General features: G+C 38.0%; 1 protein-coding gene across 1 annotated transcript in view; it reads right to left on the bottom strand.

The window, feature by feature from the left end:
- The window catches only part of LOC136874528 (angiotensin-converting enzyme), a 91,628-nt gene that overhangs the window by 30,777 nt on the left and 40,298 nt on the right, over positions 1 to 20,553 (bottom strand). The window contains exons 7-11 of the mRNA XM_068227829.1: positions 19,492 to 19,683; positions 10,839 to 10,953; positions 7,093 to 7,245; positions 3,246 to 3,370; positions 178 to 276 (exon numbers count right to left, since the gene is read on the bottom strand). Of these exons, the coding sequence (XP_068083930.1) occupies positions 178 to 276; positions 3,246 to 3,370; positions 7,093 to 7,245; positions 10,839 to 10,953; positions 19,492 to 19,683 (684 nt within the window). The remainder of the gene's footprint in view (positions 1 to 177; positions 277 to 3,245; positions 3,371 to 7,092; positions 7,246 to 10,838; positions 10,954 to 19,491; positions 19,684 to 20,553) is intronic.

Here is a 20,553-nt window from a genome sequence, read left to right as displayed (position 1 = left end):
GCCTTCTGATTTTCCCCAGCTTACTCTCACAAAGCATTTAATCTATTTCATACTGTAAGTAGTATGCTGATGCTCAGGTATGTGTGTAAATTGTAGCCTGTTTTATAATATTGAAACTAGTTATTCCAAATGATTAAAGGTAAGATAGATACAGACAAGGCTAGAAATGGAACTGACCTTGATCGTCTGTTGCATTATTAAGAAGACCAATCCTTTGCAGATGTCTGGGGTTTCCTGCATATAGTGCTATGGTGTCTCCTAATGCTTCATGGAAACCTGCAAGAAAAACGAGAATTTTTTGTTGATGTATAAAATGTTCATCAAAAACTTCAATAACACTCATATAACATTTCTCTGATCCAGGTTATTTCACTGTCATACAAGTGACTACATTGTTCTGTGTCATCACTCTGTGTGATGTCAAGAAGAAAGAAATAGACAAACTCTGAACCACTATAATAACTTATACACATTCCAATTTGAGATGACTAACCTGATTGTTCAAATAATCTATAACTAGTTCTTTTTTCCACAAAATGGCATGACATATGGACAGAGTTGGGAAGTAATTAAGTAAAAGTAATCAAATCAGGTGAGTTGGCCATGAGGTTAGGAGCGTGCAGCTGTGAGCTCGCATCCAGGAGATAGTGGGTTCAAACCCCACTGTTGGCAGCCCTGAAGATGGTTTTCCGTGGTTTCCCCTTTTATACACCAGGCTGGTTGTACCTTAATTAAGGCAACGGCCGCTTCCTTCCCATTCCTAGGCCTTTGCTGTCCCATCATCGCCATAAGACCTATCTGTGTCGGTGCGACGTAAAGCAACTAGCAAAAAAAAAAAAAAAAAAAAAAAAAAATCAAATGATTTGTAACAAATATTTTTTGAGTATATTTTTACTTGTAAACATTAAAATGTAATTTTTACTAATAATTTACCTCCTGAAATCATTACATTCTAGTATCGTAATAGATATACAGTACTTGGAAGCAAAAATTAGGAAACAATTAAGTGATGATGAAGATAACTTTTTCACTTTTATTACAGCACCAGTACCTTCATCAGTGTTGGATGAAGTGCTTTCTTTCCTCTCCAGGACTTCCAATATACATCACTGCTGGGGATATTATCTACTTCAGCCACCTCGCATTCTTAAAACTAAACACAACTATTCTTTCAAGTGCCCCTGTAAAAAGCGTCTTTTCAGCAAATGAAAAGATGTGCTTCGGTTTAGTAATGAGAATTTTAAGAACTATTTATTTTGTAAAAGCCAGCCCCGTGGTGTAGGGGTAGCATTCCTGCTTCTTACCTGGAGGCCCTGGGTTCGATGCCCGGCCAGGCCAGGAATTTTTACCTGGATCTGAGGGCTGGTTCGAGATCCACTCAGCCTATGTGATTAGAATTGAGGTGCTATCTGTCTGTGAGATGGCAGTCCTTGTCTACAAAGCCAAGAATAACGGCCGAGAGGACTCGTCGTGCTGATCACCGACACCTTGCAATCTACAGGCCTTCAGGCTGAGCGGCGATCACTTGGTAGGCCAAGGTCCTTCGAGGCTGTTGCGCCATGGGGGGATTTACTTTGTACAGTAAATTACTAAATTATTTTTTCCCAGGAAGTTTTGAAGTAATATGCTTAGTCTCACTTAGTGACGATAGTCATGTCTTATTGCCTATATGCTAAGAAAAAGACAGTGCAAAATGAAGTAATATCTTCTTCTCCTTCTTTACAAACTTTGGTACTTTGGTACCATTTCAGACCCAGGTGAAAAGAATGATGGTGATCTTAAGACCACTGTTTTGTGAATCATTGTCATTTTAATTGTAATTTTACTGATTACTTATTTAAAAAATAATTTGTAATTGTAACTGAGAAAGATATTTGTAATAATAATAATAATGCTATTGGCTTTATGTCCCTCTAACTACTTTTGCAGTTTTCAGAGATACCGAGGTGCCAGAATTTATTCTCAGAGGAGTGCTTTTACATGCCAGTAAATCTACCGACACAAGTGTGACGTATTTGAGCACTTTCAAATGCCACCAGATTGAGCCAGGATCGAACCTGCCAAGTTGGGGCTAGAAGCCCAGTGCCTCAACAGTCTGAACCACTCAGCCCAGCTAACATATTTCTCACGTAACAGTAATTCAGCCTAATTACTTTTTTTCTGGCTTGAGAATTATCAAAAACACATTTGAGAAGATAGAGTAGTTTGTCAGATTTCCAAAACATCCAAAATCACCAATACCAAGCATCAAAAGGCTTATCTGGAGCATCTCAAACAGCAGCTACTTCATGAGGTGAGTTCTGAGCTACTGGAGTCCCAGCCATTGACACTCAACTGCACAAAACCTGGCCATCACAACAGATGACTTTCTTTCAAAATCCTCTTGTTTAAAATAGGATGAGTATATTTTGCAAGTGGTAGGATTAAAAGTATAATCACTTTGGCCACTGGCTGTTGACAGTTTACAAATATCCTTATGTTTCGAGAATGTATAAAATTGTATGTTTCTTTGCTGGCCAAATTTTGTGCAGTTGAGCGCATATCTAACTGCCATTTGTTTAGAATTAAGAAATGAAATATCAACAATAACATTTCAAACCCATACTGACCACCTAGGTACTTTATATCAACAACACCTATCACCTGGGCCACATTGTACATCAAAATATTAAGCCGTGACTCTGACTCTGTCCTGTTTGATTGTTTCACTCGATTAGTGATTTCTGCAGATGATTGACTCTTCGCTGTTACTACACTGCCAGAATGTGGTTTTGAAATTGTTTTACTTCTTCCAGCTTCTCAATTCAAAATCTACAATCCTACTTCCCAGTATCCTTTTCTTTAATATAGATACTTGTGCTTTTTCATATTCTGTTTCTACTGTATAGTCTACATAAATTTATCATGATATACATTTCCATTTATTTAGGAACTACCTCCTGTATTTTCAGGCTGCTACTAAGAACAAGGTAATACATGTCAATGTTTTCTGTACAGTTCTATTAATTGAATAAAACTCTAAAATATAAAGAAACAGTACAATTAGTGCAGCATTTCAGTGCTGTAGAAGTGGTGTCTCAGGATCTTGATGGAGCCTTGGAAGACGAGAGTCACAATTTCGAGGATAAGCTTCATTGGAAGTTGGAAGCACTTCCACATTACCGGTACTCTATTCATTAGGATATAATCTAAAATGCTTTTATTTTATTTTTTATTTTCCCGATACAACAAATCTTGTACTTCACCTGGGTTAGCTCCAGTTCGAAATACAACAGGTTGGTCAGCATACTGAAGATAATACTGAATGTGGGCCATTTCATGATGAAGAGCCAGCAAGTCTTCCATAGTTACTGAAGTGCACTGTTTTATCCTGGAATTATAAAACCATGATAGAGAGAAATGTATTAATCATTCATTAATTAAACTGTAAATGCAGACAGGAGTAACTAAATTGGATTCAATAACAACATTATTGGATAAAATTGAGTCACGTTTGAGCGAAGTGAAAAGTTATGGATAAAGGCAGAAGAAAACTGCCCCAACAATACAAAAGAGCATTTTTGTAGAGTATTATAATGAACTGACAGAATGTGCTGTGCATACAGTTTTGAAAGAAATTCACACTTAAAAACCATCTTGGGAGACTCATAATTAGAGCCCGGATTTCCATGCAAATGCATGTTTTTAAATAAGCTACTTACACTTCTCAAACTTTGTAAATATTCGTCCTATGGCTTAACCATTCCAAATAACTGTACTTTTTCCATGCATGTTTGCATGTTTTGGCCTTTTTAGGAGAAAATTCATGCATAATGCATATTTTGAAGATTTTGGATTTAATATCGAATATTTGGACATTTATATTGCATAAAACGGACTTTCCTTCTGCCTTTGGCGCATATATAATGGTAACTTGCATGATAGTGCCTTTTATGATATTGGTGTGCAGAATTTGGGACCATTTTTCCACGTTATACAGTATGCCTATTACTGAGAGATGGAGCGAAGTATTCCTGGCATCCTATCTGACAACAAAAGTTAGTGCCCGACTCGTTGGCTGAATGGTCAGCGTACTAGCCTTCGGTTCAGAGGGTCTCAGGTTCGACTCCCGGCCATGTCGGGGAGTTTTACCTTAATTGGTTAATTCCAATGGTGTTTGTGCTGTCCCCAACATCCCTGCAACTCACACACCAAACATGACACTATCCTCCACCACAATAACATGCAGTTACCTACACATGGCAGACACCGCCAGCTCTAATTGGAGGGTCTGTCTTACAAGGGCTGCACCCAGCTAGAAATAGCCACATGAAATTAAATTCAAACCTACACATGGCAGATACCGCCCACCTCAGCTGAGCGTCTGCCTTACAAGGGCTACCTACATTCGGCTAGAAATAGCCACGCAAAAAAAAGTTAGTACATACGACAGAGGTCATATAATCCAATTCACTAAGTACTTGATCTGTTGCCTGTGTAAACACTGACGTAAGCCGGAAGTCCCCAAGTCGATCTCTGTAATTCTTAGGAATAAGATGTCCGAGTTATACATTGCTATAAAATGAACCTCAGATTGTGCATAACTCATTGACGGCTCATTTGTTGTATCTCTCCTATCACACTTCTGTGACGCTGTGTTACGGAGATAGCAGCTTACAAACCTTGGTTTTGCACTGAACCCTCTTCTGTTGTTATCCTGGAATTTCCTATCTGGAACTCTTACTCGTCACACGTCTTTGTTATAATACCAATATAAATGGTCCGTTATTGGACATTATCGCAGCCGGCAATCGTTACCAGTTAGGACATTCAAAAGCATCTGCAATAATTGCACGGGGAAGTAGCTGAGGCAGCTGGAGATACTGTAGGTCGAACAAAGTGTTCCGTTAAAATCCTGACTTTAAATTCAAGCTTATACACTATAAGACGGATTGTGGTAAAAATGCAAAAGACGCACAATTTGTCCCAAATGTCTTCATTTAAGTGTGCACTTGTCACTTCTTGTGGCATAGAAAGCTCATTTTCTACGTTTGAGGATACGCTGACAGATAAACGGATGAGCTTAAATTAAAACGATTCGGGGAAATTATGGTAGTTTTTGTATAATGTTTAAAAATATACTGAATTTTGATAGTGCATGTTTTCCAGTTTATTGTGCATGTTTTTCCATATCATAGTGCATGAATGCATGCATATTTTGAGATTTTATAGTGCATGGAAATCCGGGCTCTAGTCATAATTGAAGCAATCACCAGATGAGTGCATAGCAGTGGAAGTTTCTAGTATAATTTATAGATGGTTGCAGTTTATTTTAAATGTATAATCATAAATTTTAAATTCTGAAAATAAGAAAAAAAGGAAGTTTCTTTTTTTTACAATGAAATTGCAAATAAAACAGCTGTCTACAGGATCAGTTGTTGTAAGTCATATAAAAATTCAAAATACCAAATATATAATACTGTACTGTTATACATTAATAACTGAATTATACCCTCTTAGCACCAACTCAAATGCTCCAGAGAATCTTATGCAATTTATTATTATACTTAACACATATGGTAACTATTGTTTTTAACCCTTTCATTATGCACATATACTCATATTTATTTTATTTTATTTTATGTTCAATGTTAATTTCCCAAACAGTGTTAGGCTTAAAGTATTTTTAATGTGTGCCTTTGAGAAACCTAACAGGTTCATCTGCATTTGTCCTCATTCTACATTTTCCACAGCAAAAAAGAGAAGTCCTCAAGAATTACCCACTCAAAGAGTGTGATATATAAACACCTTCATGATGCTAAGACCCATTTTCACATCAGGTAAATTCTGGAGCTGTACCTTAATTAAGTCCACGGTCGCTTCCTTCCCAACCTTAGCTTCTTACCAACCTCGCATTACCGAAAACCTTCAATGTGTTAGTACGACATTAAACCACTAGAAAAAAGGAAGTAATGCTGAGAACCAGAAATGAGCATGTTGGGATTTAAGAAAGACTTGGAAGAACAGGGGCTGATGGGGAGAGTCCAACTATAAAGATACCAATATGCGAAGAATGAAGTATGTCCTTATCTTTTCTATCCGTTGCACCCTCTGCCCAGACTAGCCTACTGCTGTGTTCTTCCTTGTGAGTGTTCCTGTCCGTATTCCCATCTCTGTATTTAATAATATATATACAGACACTTGATTGTTCCTTTCCCATTACTAATTGGATGGTGTTATGCTCACTTTGCCAAACACCAAAACTGATTTTTTTTTAGATTATTGCTCCATCTGGTAGCTAAGGGTGTAAACTTTATATAGTTTACTGTTCAGACTTTTGTTCTCAACATGGTTTCATGGAAAATTAATTTTGACCAAATGCCAACCCCTCAATCATTAAATTAAAGTTTAGCATTCAACATTGAACTAATATTGTTAAAGTCAAATCAGCAAGAGGAGTGTCAAGTGGGGGGACATAGAGGAACAGAAACTATACTTTGACAGGAAGAAGTGGCGAGTTGCTTGTACACCACATCCGGGAAATTGGAGTTAGAAAATAATGATGATGATCAAATCAAATCACTAAATGACAATTTTGTTGGTTAGTAAGTGATGCAAAACAAAAACATTAAAGGAACCGTAATCACATGTCCAAGCACCACTATCTCAGAATATGATAATACATTTTAAATATTGCCAAATTTGATACAATGACAAGAAAATTCATGGTTTTTATCTTCATTTTAGCAGATAATACTGTACTTTACATATTGCAGGAAAGATGAATTGATACGAAGGATTATGTGTTTGTGTAAATATCTTGGAAACTATTTTTGGCACTTAGTCAAGTGATGCATAACACCATATAATTTATCCAGAACAAAGTTCACACACAGTTACCAAGATGTTAACCCAGAAATTTATAAAGAGATACAACTTCCAATTAACGTAAAGAAGTGCATATTGTAAACTTGGAAAGAACTAAGAAATTCCTTTGTAGGATTAGACTGAGCAAACATTTCCAGTGCCCTATCCATGATTTGTATTGTTGAAACACACTGCATATCTTTAATTTCTTTCTGTATCCAAAATTTGTTTTCCCATCTAACTTACCGATAATCCTTTTGGTTACAGAAGTCCCAGGCAGATGCACTACAAGTTACTTCACGATCCAAGGGTTTCTCCAACATTGAATGATGCCAGAACTCTGGAGGCATTGACTTAAGACCTAGTGAGGTGAAGAACTCCTCAGCGGTCTGAAACATTCTGATTATAAAATACATAGCTTATATCAGTAAACTGTGAAAGAGACAAGTGTTAACCAACATTTTCTTACAGAGAGAAATTCCATTTATTAGTCTGGAAACTTGAAAAACTTACTGTATTTCTGCAATCTGTGTGTTATACATTAGTTTGAAAGCTATGATTCAAGTTACTAATGGAATTGATACGAATGATTTCGTTTTTGTGTAAATATCTCAGAATCTATTTTTTGCACTTGGTCAGGTGATGCATAACACCATACAACTTATCGAGAACAAAGTTCACACACAGTTACCAAGATGTTAATTATTTACATTCTATGGCCTTCATTGGACCACTCTAGCCAACTTTATACAATTTTTCAGTTTCCTGTCAGCCCAGTACTTCTTTATTCTCTCTGATCTTATCCTTCTTTCTTCATTGGAAATCACCCTTCCTATCTTCTGTTTGTTGATTCTGGTTTGCAGTCTGGTTTGTTTGTCTGTGAGTTTCCTGATTTTGTTGGTTTTGTTTCTTAGGTCTTCCACTGTAATTTGTAGTTCATCCATATCTTCCTTGATTTATGTAATCCACTTAATGTTGCACTTACTATTCCATAATTTTTCTATTATTCTCCTGATGATCCTGTTCTCTGGTGTCCTGATTAGATGTCCAAAAAATGAAATGCATTTCTTCCTGATTGTGCTCATTACTGGTTCTATTTCCTTGTAGACTGTTTCATTAGAAGCTGCTCTCCAGTGTCCATCTGGTATGATTTGTTGGTGCACGTTCTAATGATTCTTCTCTCTATCTCAAGTATTTTGTCTATTTGTGTAGTGTTAGTTGTTTTGAAGATGGTTTCACTTGCGTATGTTATTTCTGGTTGAGTGACTGTTTTGTAGTGTTTTAATTTTGTTGCTATTGACAGGCCCTTTTTGTTGTAAGTATTCTTGGTGACATAATAAATGTTATAATAAGATGAAATATTCGCCTCCATAGCGTAATGGTTATCGTTACCCATTCATCTTCTGTTTCTTTTTCTTCTTCTTAATTGTGAATGGGTCACTTAGGACCACACTGAATCAATTTGTTGGCCATGGCCTACCAAGCGACCACTGCTCAGCCTGAAGGCCTGCAGATGATGAGGTGTCATGTGGTCAGCATGACAAATCCTCTTGGCCATTATTCTTGGCTTTCAAGACTGGGGCTGCCATCTCATCATCAGATATCTCCTCCATTGTTACCACGTAGACTGAGTGGACCTCGAACCAGCCCTCAAATCCAGGTAAATATCCGTGACCTGGCCAGGAATTGATCCCAGGGCCTCCGGGTAAGAGGGAGGTATGCTACCCCTACACTGCAAGGCCGGCATAAGAAAACATAAAGGTCCAATAATGCTGCCCTACGGGACCCCGTACTTTTAATCATTATCGGATTGGAAAACACTTCACCTACTCTAACTCTCCGAGTTCTATTTTCTAGAAATATATCCACCCATTCAACCACTCTTTTGTCTAGTCCAATTTCCCTCATTTTTGTCAGTAATCTCCCATGATGTGCCCTATCAAAAGCCTTGGACAGGTTAATAGCAAGACAGTCCATTTGACCTCCTGAATCTAAAATATCTGCTATATCTTGCTGGAATCTTACAAGTTTACTCATTCTCCATCAGCTATGTTATTCTGCTCACCACTTGCCAGCTGAACTGACACTAAGCCTGCAATACAGTCGCTTGCTACGAGAGTTATTTTATAACACTCATGTTATTAATAATAATAAATGTAGTTGTATTGACTAGGTGGACAATTAGCTTACCATTTTCTATACTGTAATGTTTATTATTCAAACAACAAGTGGTAATCAATGTCAAAGCAATAAATGACCTGAAGAGTCTCTTTGGATACAAGAAATTTGCAGTCTTAAAACTGGATAAAATAAAACTCCCTACAGAAGAAACTGTCCAACCCCTATTTAATATAACTTTACACACAAATTCCATTAATTAATGTATAAACTTTCAGAAACTGAATGTGCCTGCAATTTTCAGACTACGAAAGAGGTAAGGAATTACTTTGAAAGATTAGGAATAATGTCCCATAAGGTCCAGTGCAAGTAACAGTACTTTCATTTACACTAAGTTATTTGGGAGCAATAAAGTTTGCCTTAGGTGGATACATTACTATGAGTATATACAGCATGTTGATGGTGCATTATAAAATTTCATTTATATATCAGTACCATAAAAATGATTTTTCTTTCTTTTTCCTGGCTCTCCCTCAATTACTTGGAGTCAGCATTGCATGTGCATTAAGCTTGATTTTATGGCCAGATACCTTCCTGATTCCAATTCTGTATGGAGAAATGTATTCAAGTGTTTTTAATGTGGTTGGCACCATCGCATATTATATATGAATAAAGAGGTATGAATTGAGACACATCCTGTTCCTGAGCCAGAAGAATAAACCAATTGTGGCTAAAATCCCCAGCCAAGAATGAAAACTGGGTGTTTCTGAACTGAAGGCCATTATACTGACCATTCAGCCAGACAACCAGATAAATATCATAAAAATGATTAGTTTGGAAATTACAGAACAGTGATGAAAATAGATTTTGTAATGATGTGGGCCTTCACAACTGGCATCTAATACAAAAGTGTTCTCTTCCAGGATATTAGGCTACAATTGCATTTTGACAATAACTGTTAATGTTTCATGTTCTCTACAACATTCTAATGAATTTCAGTCTCAAGGAAGAATTCTGACTCCCAGTATTCAGAATCAGTCAACAGCTAAGTCCCAGTATAATTTCTTCACAATACTGGACTAAATAGTGAATGCTCATGCCTTGATCCATACTGTATAAGTATTGAGAGCCAGGTTCTTGACAGGGTCTGCTGTAGAGTAGGTGAAATGTTAGCATTAATCAAAATGTGGCCATGATCCAATAGCCTAGACGACAAGATTTACCTGTCAGAACAGATTTTGTTATTTAAAAAATTTGGAAATATACTTGTATATCTTTAGTGAGTTGGAGGTTGGGGGATTTTTCTTGCATCTATTTAATTCCTCTGGCTTGGGGACTAGGTGTTTGTGTCTGTCTCCACACAAATCTCTTCATTTACACACAGCATACCACACCACCAACTACTTCAGAAACACACAATAGTGAATATATCACTCCACATAGGATTGATGTCGGGAAGGGCATCCAGCTGTAAAACAAGGCCAAAGCCAGATGTGTGACACAGTTTGCACCCCCAGCCCCACCAAGGTGTAGGAAAAGTGGTAGAAGACTCTCGTATCTATAGTGTGCTTTGAAACATAGCTGAATCTCATTGACTATGCACACTACCACATTTTAGCAAACACCATGTAGTCATAATCATTATCATCACCCAGTCATATATTAGGCCTCGTGCCTTTGTATGAAGCATTCTCCCACAAACATTTCATTGGATGAGCAATGGATCTTGTTCCTTTAGTATAGTACTTCACAACATGTCTGGGAAATCTTCCTGTAACCATTCTTCAAACATGATTTTTCCATCTTTGTTGATAACCATCTACCTGGAGTAATAGTAATAATAAGGATATGATCATAAACACTATTCAGCTTACCTGAGGGGAGTGTATCCTTGGCGTAACATCTCTGTAGTTACATCAATGGGAAGCTTCCTGGGGAATGGAAGGACCATTGGAGCTAAATTCTTCCAGTTCTGGGCCCACATATTACCTGCCACAGTAAATTTATTCATCACACAACTTTTATGCAACAAGGAAACTAACTTAACCCTAGACCGGACTCGCAGGTAGTTTTTGTCAACCAGCGCGCTACTTGACGCCATAATTCCTAGAACTGTCAGCCTTTCACCACCTTGCAATACCTTTGCTCTCACTCTTGACCTACAGTTCAGTTGAGTTTCGACAACAGTGAAAGCAATACGTGTGTAATTATTTCAAGCAAACTCTTGGAACCCGAAGCTTCATGATGTTTCTATTGTATGAGGACTCGCCATGAGGAGGATAAGGTGTGAAAGATTTCTTGGACATGGCAACAACGTTTATTTTTCATCCAGTCATTTCCTTTGCTGTTATATCTTATCATCTCATTGTATAGTTGTATAAACATTACAATATGAGTTAAATTTTAATTTTATGATTGTATGAGGATTTGTCATGAGAGGACAAGGTGTGAAAGATTTCTTGGACATGACAACAAAGTTTATTTTTCATCCAATCATTTTTTTGCCATTATGTCTTATCATTTCATTGTATAATTGTGCAAATATTAAAATATGACCATTATATTAATTTAATTATGTATCTACTGCTTAACTCATTTTAAGTAGGCGAAATATTCACCTCCCTATCAGAATTAGTTTGCATGTTAAGTACATTCATATCAACTACTAATACAAGTTTCTAATCTTATTTGGAGAATAACATTGAAACAAATGATAAAACACCATTAAATGAAATGTTTATCTGATTGGAAGTCTGTAAACGACTGCAAACGTAACTGGTTGACAAAGTCAACCGCGCGCCCGGTTGTGTGACAGAAATTGGCGTGCTCGGTCTACGGTTAACTGATAAACAGAATTAATCATCAATCAACCACCACTCATTTGTATTTAGGGCAGCCACTTAGGTGATTGATTTCTTATCTGTTTCTTACCCAGTCTTTTCATAAACAATTGCAAAGAATTTGGAAATTTATTGAATATCTTCTTTGATAAATTATTCCAATCCCTAACTCCTCTTCCTAAAAAACTATTATTTTCCCCAATTTGTCCTCTTGAATTCCAACTTTATCTTCATATTGTGACCTCTCCTACTTTGAAAAACACCACTCAAACTTATTTACCTACAAATCTCATTCCCATACACATACTACTTGGGGTCCCCCATCATCTCAACTACCTCTTCAATGATCTTCTTCCGTGGTTTCCCTCTGCCTTTCTTTCCCATCACCTTGCCTTCGAACAAGTTCTTTATGAAGTCATTATGCCGGAGAATGTGACCAAAAACTGACGCTTTTCTCCTTTTTATCGTTGTTATTAAATATCTCTGGGTGTTTACTTCTCTAAGCACTGCTTCATCAGTTTTCTTCTCAATCCAGAGGAATCCTACCTCTCCTTTATATCCTTACTACAACCCCTAAATACCCTCATAACCGTGTGCACAGATCTGTACCCCTTATTTAAAATACCGTTTATGTGATTACCCCAATGATGATCTTTCCTTATATTAACACCAAGATATTTACAGTGATCCCCATAAGGAACTTTCACCCCATCAATGCAGTAATTAAAACTGAGAGGACTTTACCTATTAGTGAAACTCACAACCTGACTTTTAACCCCGTTTATCATCGTACCATTGCCTGCTGTTCATCTCACAACATTGTCAAGGTCTTTTTCTGCAGTTGTCCACATTTTGTAACTTATTTTTTACTCTATACAGTATAACATCATCTGTGAAAAGCCTTACCTCTGATTCCAGTTGTTTACTCATATCATTTATATATATAAGAAAACATAAAGGTCCAATAATACTGCCTTAAGGAATTCCTCTTTTAATGGTTACAGGATCATATAATGCTTCATCATCATTATCTAAAGGCTTTGCCTTGTTGCTGCAACCAATGATCTCTTCTCTCTGCGATCCTTTTCATCTCTCCATAACCTTGGGATCCCATCATCTCAACTACCTCTTCAATGATCTTCTTCCGTGGTTTCCCTCTGCCTTTCTTTCCCATCACCTTGCCTTCGAACAAGTTATTTATGAAGTCATTATGCCGGAGAATGTGACCAAAAACTGACGCTTTTCTCCTTTTTATCGTTGTTATTAAATATCTCTGGGTATTTATTTCTCTAAGCACTGCTTCATTAGTTTTCTTCTCAATCCAGCTAGTTCTTGTCATCTTCCTTCATCTACTCTAATTCTCTGAGTCTTATTATCTAGAAATATAGCCACCCATTCAGTCACTCTTTTGTCTAGTCCAAATGCACTCATTTTTGCCAGTAGTCTCCCATGATCTATGGTACCCTGTCAAATGCCTTGAATAGATAAAAAAATACACAAAGAATTTTACATTTGAATGGAATGTCAGCATTACAAGACTATTAATTATTTGTAAACTGCGTCACCTAACTAGCTTGATCAAGTGTAAACTATTAGAAATTATGAGCACTGAATTGAGCATGGGTGTAATGTATCAAAATACTGTACTGTAGGCTATATCATTTAGTTGCATATTCTTCTAATACTGAAGAATGAACCTATCCTATTTCTGGCTTAGAAACAATTACCGTACGAGAAGTAACTCTTCTTGAATTTCTTCAAATAAATGCTGTTGATGATCTTGATATAGATATATAGGTGTACTGGCATAGTTAACTGAGATGATCACAGTATTCTAATATTCTTAATTTGTCAGTGAGCTAAGAGTTTGAAAACTACCTTAATTATGAATATCATCATTAATTTGGAAGTATGAAGGATACAACTACCGGTGCATCTCAAGTTTCATGTATGAATAATGTACTCGGGTAAATGAGTCTCCATTACTGCTACTTACATGGAGATACTGTTTGTTTGAGTAATGTTTGGTGATTTTCATTTGTAACAAGGCAGGTTGGCAGTGTAGGCCACCCCTAGTGGACTTTGAGTGAACTACAAACCGGAGATAACTCTTCTTTGTCGAGAGAAAAGCGGCAGAAAAAAGTAAAGATGGAGTGAGCTGTTTTTGTACATTTGCGTAGCGATAATTGTGGTGAAAAATAAAGTGTAGTTAAAGCAGATACAGTGTGTTGTGTACTTCACTACATAATTGGTGACCCCGACGTGATTCAGTGACGGAAGTGCGCAATAAACATCGCGAAGTGCATAAGTGTAGTGTAAGCGTGAAGAACAATGGATGAAAACAACACAACGGGTACGCCAACGGCAAATGAATCTCATTCAAGACACATGGTGGGTGAAGCTAACAAGGTAAGCATCAAGATCCCTCCTTTCTGGATAGAAAAACCTGAAATATGGTTCTTTCAAGTGGAAGCTCAGTTTTCTATCTCAAGAATTACCCAAGATGACACTAAATTTAACTACCTCGTGTCTCAGCTCGAACCTAAATATCTCGAAAACATTTGGGACATTATCAAAAGTTCGGAACTGGATAAATATTCCGCGGCTAAATAACGCCTTCTAAATATCTTCAAGGAAAGCGAAGATAAACAAATAAAACGGTTGGTAACAGGCCTAGAATTAGGCTATCTGAAACCTAGTCAGCTTTTAAGGAAAATGCAGTCCTTAGCAGGCGTGAATGTTTTCGAAAAAGTGCTTCGTACCTTATGGCTTGAGAAATTACCAGACTCTATCAAACATGTTCTAATCGTATCTGACGAAAACTTGGAAAAAATCGCAATTATGGCCGACAAAATCATTGAAATGAATCCCTGCAGTAAACTTTACAGTGTGGAAAATAGCGGTACTGATGCGTCAGTAAGTAACGACGCTATCACGAAACTCTCTGCACAGATAGCCGCCTTAGAGCAACAGATAACTTCAATGCGTACTGTACTTTTAGGCCCCGCAGTCGAAGTTCGAGCCGAAACCGAAGCAAAAAGAAGTACGATCCAAACGGAAAGTACTGTTACTACCACTTCAGATTTGGTAATAAGTGCTTCCCTGACAAATGCAAGCCTCCATGCTCATGGAAAAATTTGGAAAACACCAAACAGTAGTAGGCCTAGAGTTGGCAGCAAGCTCCACTACTGAAAGTAGTAAAAATTGCTGTAAACCCCGTTTATTTGTACGTGACAAAAAACACGGGTTTGCACTTCCTAGTGGATAGTGGAGCCGATGTTTCAATAATCTCTGTCACTTCCAGTAACAGAAACTGTGACACAGATTTTAAATTGTTTGCAGCTAATGGCACAGAAATCCCAACTTATGGACTTACAACACTGAATATTGATTTGGGACTCCGTCGACAATTCCAATGGCCTTTCATAGTAGCTAAAATTGGCAAGAGCATATTAGGTGCTGATTTTCTGAAGAAGTTCAACTTACTAATTGACCTAAATAAAAAGCAGTTAATTGATGGCGAGACTAAACTCTCTGTCATGGGTGAAGTAACAGCCATCACAGCTGATAATGTTGTTAGCACAATGTCAAATGCACAAAAGTTTGTCGATCTCTTATCCAGTTACCCAGATTTAACGAAACCTAATTTACTACCTACTCAAATCAAACACGACATTCAACACTTTATCCCAACTGAAGGCCAACCAGTATATTGCAAGCCCAGGCAGCTGGATCCTCGGAAGCTACACATTGCTAAACAGGAATTCCAGTTTATGCAAAACAGTGGAATTATTCGACCATCAAAGTCGCAATGGGCTAGTCCTCTCCAACTGGTCCTCAAAAAGGATGGAACTTTTCGACTATGTGGTGATTACAGACGACTGAACGCACAAACTATCCCAGACCGATATCCAATTCCTCGGATTGAAGATTTTCAACATATTTTGAGGGATAAGAAAATATTTAACAGCTCGACCTCATCAAGGCATATTTCCAAATCCCTGTAGCAGAGGAAGACAAACCTAAAACCACTATTATCACTCCATTTGGCTTATATGAACTTAATGTGATGCCGTTTGGACTCCGTAATGCACCAAGCATCTTCCAACATTTCATTAGTGAGGTATTTAGAGGCCTAGACTTTATTTTTCCATATCTTGATGACTGTTGAATTGCTTCAAAATCAGTGGAGGAACATCGTGAGCATCTTAAGATTGTGTTTGAGAAGCTACATGAATTTGGCCTCCGAATTAATGTCTCCAAATCTGTACTTGGCGTAGAGCAAGTGGAATTCTTGGGACACTTAATCACCACGGAAGGCTCCAGACCCTTACCAGATAAAGTGAAAGTGATTGTTGACTACAAACTACCGCAGACAGTTCATGACCTTCGTGTATTCTTAGGTACCGTTAATTTCTACAGACGTTACCTCAAGGATGCACCAGAAACACAGTGTCTTTTGCATGCTTATCTCAAAGTTGCTAAAAAGAAAGATAAGCGACAAATTAACTGGACACCAGAAGCTATCACAAAATTTGAAAAATGTAAGCAGGACTTGGCAAATGCAGCACTGCTTACATTTCCAGACCCAACATACCAGCTGGCCCTGGCAGTAGATGCAAGTGACTTTGCAGTAGGAAGTGTCCTGCAACAGTATGAAGAAAAAGGATGGAAACCTATTGGATTCTTTTCGAAGAAGTTAAGCGATACACAGAGAGCGTATAGCACCTATGACCGTGAACTGTTAGGAATCTACCTCTCTGTCAAGCAGTTCAAACATTTTCTCGAAGGAAGAGACTTCATAATATATACGGACCACAAACCACTCACTTTTGCATTTAATCAGAAAAATGAGAAGGCATCTCCACGCCAGCTGCGACATCTTCAGTATATCTCCCAGTTCACAACAAACATCCAACACATTAGTGGCAAGGACAATATCGTTGCGGATAACCTGTCACGGATTGAATCTATGACTGTCATCGATTACGACACAGTCGCTGAAAGCCAACGTCAAGACAGTGAACTTAAACAACTTCAAGAGGAAAGTCGGTCACTCGTGTTCAAGAGCTACCCACTGCCTTCTGAAAAGTTACTGTGGTGTGATACCTCCACAAACAACATAAGGCCATACATTCCAAAAGAATTTCGCAAATAATTCTTTCTTCAGATCCACAACATGGCGCATCCAGGGAAAAAGACTACTGTTAGGCTAATGACTTCCAAGCTTATCTGGCCTGGTGTCAAGAATGACGTCAGAAAATGGACGCAAGCTTGCATGGGATGTCAAAAAAGCAAAATAACAAGACATACCAAATTGCCAGTCAGCCATTTTCAAGAACCTAATGAGAGGTTCAGCACTGTTCATATAGACATTGTTGGCCCCCTTTCACCTTCTGATGGCTGTCTCTACTGCCTCACATGTATAGATCACTTCACCAACTGGATGGAAGCAATACCATTGCAAAATATAACAGCAAAGATGGTAGCAAAATCATTTTATGATCATTGGGTGACGTGGTTTGGAGTCCCAGCCAATCTAGTTACTGACTAAGGCCAACAGTTCAAAAGTCAGCTCTTTAAGAATCTTTCTGAATTGTGTGGCGTGAAGCTTAAACGTATAACACCCTATCATCCGCAGAGCAATGGTAAAGTTGAACGTCTGCATCGAACAATAAAAACTGCTATCAAAGCCCACAACTCTATAAAATGGACAGACACCTGACTGTGTTGCTAGGTCTACGCGCATCACTCCGGGAGGACTCGAACAGTTCAGTTGCACAAATGGTGTATGGCATGCATATTAGGCTTCCAGGTGAATTTTTTGATAACCCTCCATCTCATACCGAAGCAGAAACTTTTGTCTCCAAACTTCAGCAGCACATGCAGCAACTCAGGCCTGTGGAAGTCAAGCACAAAACTTCCCGAACTGTGTTCATCCATAAAGACTTGAGTAAATGTACTCATGTATTTCTGAGAATCGATAGAGTGAAAAAACCTTTGCAACCCCCGTATGAAGGTCCTTTCCTGGTAACTGCCAAAACTGATAAATATTTCACGGTTACCAAAAAAAAAAAAAAATCTGTGAATGTCTCCATTGATCGCCTGAAACCAGCCTACTTCATAGCAGCAGATGATGAAACTTCTAAAGCTCGTCATGAAGAATGACCAGGTGTTTTGCAAGGACTCTGCCCCCCTGATGGATCAACCGCGGATGCCCAGGACAAACCCAGCAAGGAGAAAGTGGTAACAAAATCACTTAGTGGAAGGACTGTCAGGTTTCCCACTTGCTATTTAGATGATGATGTATATATTTAATATTCTTGTGATTATGGTATATTTTGTTTATATTGTCTTTGTATCGTAACTTGGTTACTGGAGGGGGAGCGGTGTAGGCCGCCCCTAGTGGACTTTGAGTGAACTACAAACCGGAGATAACTCTTCTTTGCTGAGAGAAAAGCGGCAGAAAAAAGTAAAGATGGAGTGAGCTGCTTTTGTACATTTGTGTAGCGATAATTGTGGTGAAAAATAAAGTGTAGTTAAAGCAGATTCAGTGTGTTACGTACTTCACTACAGCAGCAATGATTGGTCTTACTTAAGTGTGCAGTGGGCGAGTTGGCCGTGCGCGTAGAGGCACGCGGCTGTGAGCTTGCATCCGGGAGATAGTAGGTTCGAATCCCACTATCGGCAGCCCTGAAAATGGTTTTCCGTGGTTTCCCATTTTCACACCAGGCAAATGCTGGGGCTGTACCTTAATTAAGGCCACGGCCGCTTCCTTCCAACTCCTAGGCCTTTCCTATCCCATCGTCGCCATAAGACCTATCTGTGTCGGTGCAACGTAAAGCCCCTAGCAAAAAAAAAAAAATTAAGTGTGCAACATTTACCTTTTAGCAACCAGTCTTACATGATTTTGATTGCACAGTATGACTATGGGGCTGATGATCAAGATGTCCCAAGCAACAGTATCATCTAGTTTACATAGAACTAATCACATAGATCAAACAAGATTTTAATCTGTAATTATATCTGATGGTACTGACACCTAATTGTCTCAGACATCAGGAAAATAAACTGAATGATGATAAATTATCATTCACTGAGCACTGAACTTCTCAAGTGATGTATGTATGTTTAGTCCTCAGCCCGAAGGCTGGTTGGATCCTCAACAGCTCTGCCATCAGCTGTCATAGATGGCCTAGGCATCACTGAAGAGGCATACTAGGGAAATGAGGAGTGAGGTAGTTTCCCGTTGCTTTCCTCACTGGGCCAGAAGTTGCTATTACATATCAGTCTGCCAAGCCCACTGAAATGCATGCACCAACTGACCCTATGAGCAATATCTTCACACCATTCATAGCAGGGACTGGCTGCAGAAGGAATGGAATTACTAGCATCACTCATACCTCAGTCACTTTCATTTTGTCAAAGCCAAGGATAAAGCTGAGACAGATCAATGAAAGTAACAAGATTGCTCTAGCCCATACCAGAAGACATAGTGCACTGTAAACACTAGGTCCCGCCAGCAAAGGCATTCTCAAGTGATATCTTCACTAAATTTACTATGATTATGTTAGTAAGACAATATATTAAAATTTTTACAACATTAAAATTATTATCATAAATATCAACCCTGGTAACAATTAACATTAATCAAGTTCTTTCAGTGAAACTGGCAAACAGTGTTTACCCAGCAGGTGTGCCGGTAGAGGACCATCTGGTCGAACTTTCTGAGAACCATAGTGCTCCAAAAGTCGCTTTCTGACATAGGCATGCAGCTTCCTGTAGAGAGGTGCTAGTGAGGCCCAAACTTCATTCAGTTGATCTTCAAACTGGTTGTCTTCATACACTGCTCTCATCTGCTCACCAGCATCATGGAACCCTGGAATAATCATATGATCGCATTACCATAAGTAAAGAAAATTTTCCTTATTTAGTTCTTATTCCGGGTTGAACCATGTTGTTGTTTTCTCTACATTCCATACAGTTTGCTAATGTTTCAAATACACTGCAGTATTATTTGTCAAGACAACTGAAATACCCCTACTTATAGTTGATAAGCTGCCTGGGAGACTGATTACCTCAGATCATCTTGACAAAGAACACTGCAATGTGTTCAAAATGTCAGCAAACTGTATGGAATGTACAGAAAACAACAACATGGTTCAACCAGAAGAAGAACTAAATATATCCACATACCGTGGAAACTTCACATCTAACATTTTTCCTTTTCCTTATGAACTCGCCTATTAGTAACTATAGAAATAATATGCTGGGAAAATTCTTCTCATTTGAATATGCATTGCTCAATTATGAATTCCTGAAGATGTTACCACAATTTAAAATGTTTTGCTGTTTTCAGAACATGTAACATTTGACAATCAGGATGAGAAACTACCAAGTAGAAAATAATTGCCTATACTTTCTAAAATAAAGCCTATGTTTTGATAGCCTTTATATAACATAACTTAAGCTGTGGAAGAGACAGAAGTCAAATTTAAGCAAAATTATATATACCAAATCTACAAGAAAATATTTAAATTATCTTGCTGCTGTGAACCATGTTTAGCTTATGCTTCTCTGCTTTATGTTTCTTCTGCTCCCCTAAAACCTATTCATGTTCTGACATCTGGTCTCCCTTTGCCAGCCTGTTAGAGTCCTATATGGTTACTCAGGTTTCTTGAAGACTTTGTCTGTGTCTGTTATTCAAATCAAATCAAATCTCTTTATTTGCAAATGAGGTGTCTACCTC

The sequence above is a fragment of the Anabrus simplex genome, chromosome 5 (genome assembly GCF_040414725.1).
Source record: "Anabrus simplex isolate iqAnaSimp1 chromosome 5, ASM4041472v1, whole genome shotgun sequence".
Taxonomy (NCBI): domain Eukaryota; kingdom Metazoa; phylum Arthropoda; class Insecta; order Orthoptera; family Tettigoniidae; genus Anabrus; species Anabrus simplex.
This window is presented reverse-complemented; position numbering and strand designations above follow the sequence as displayed.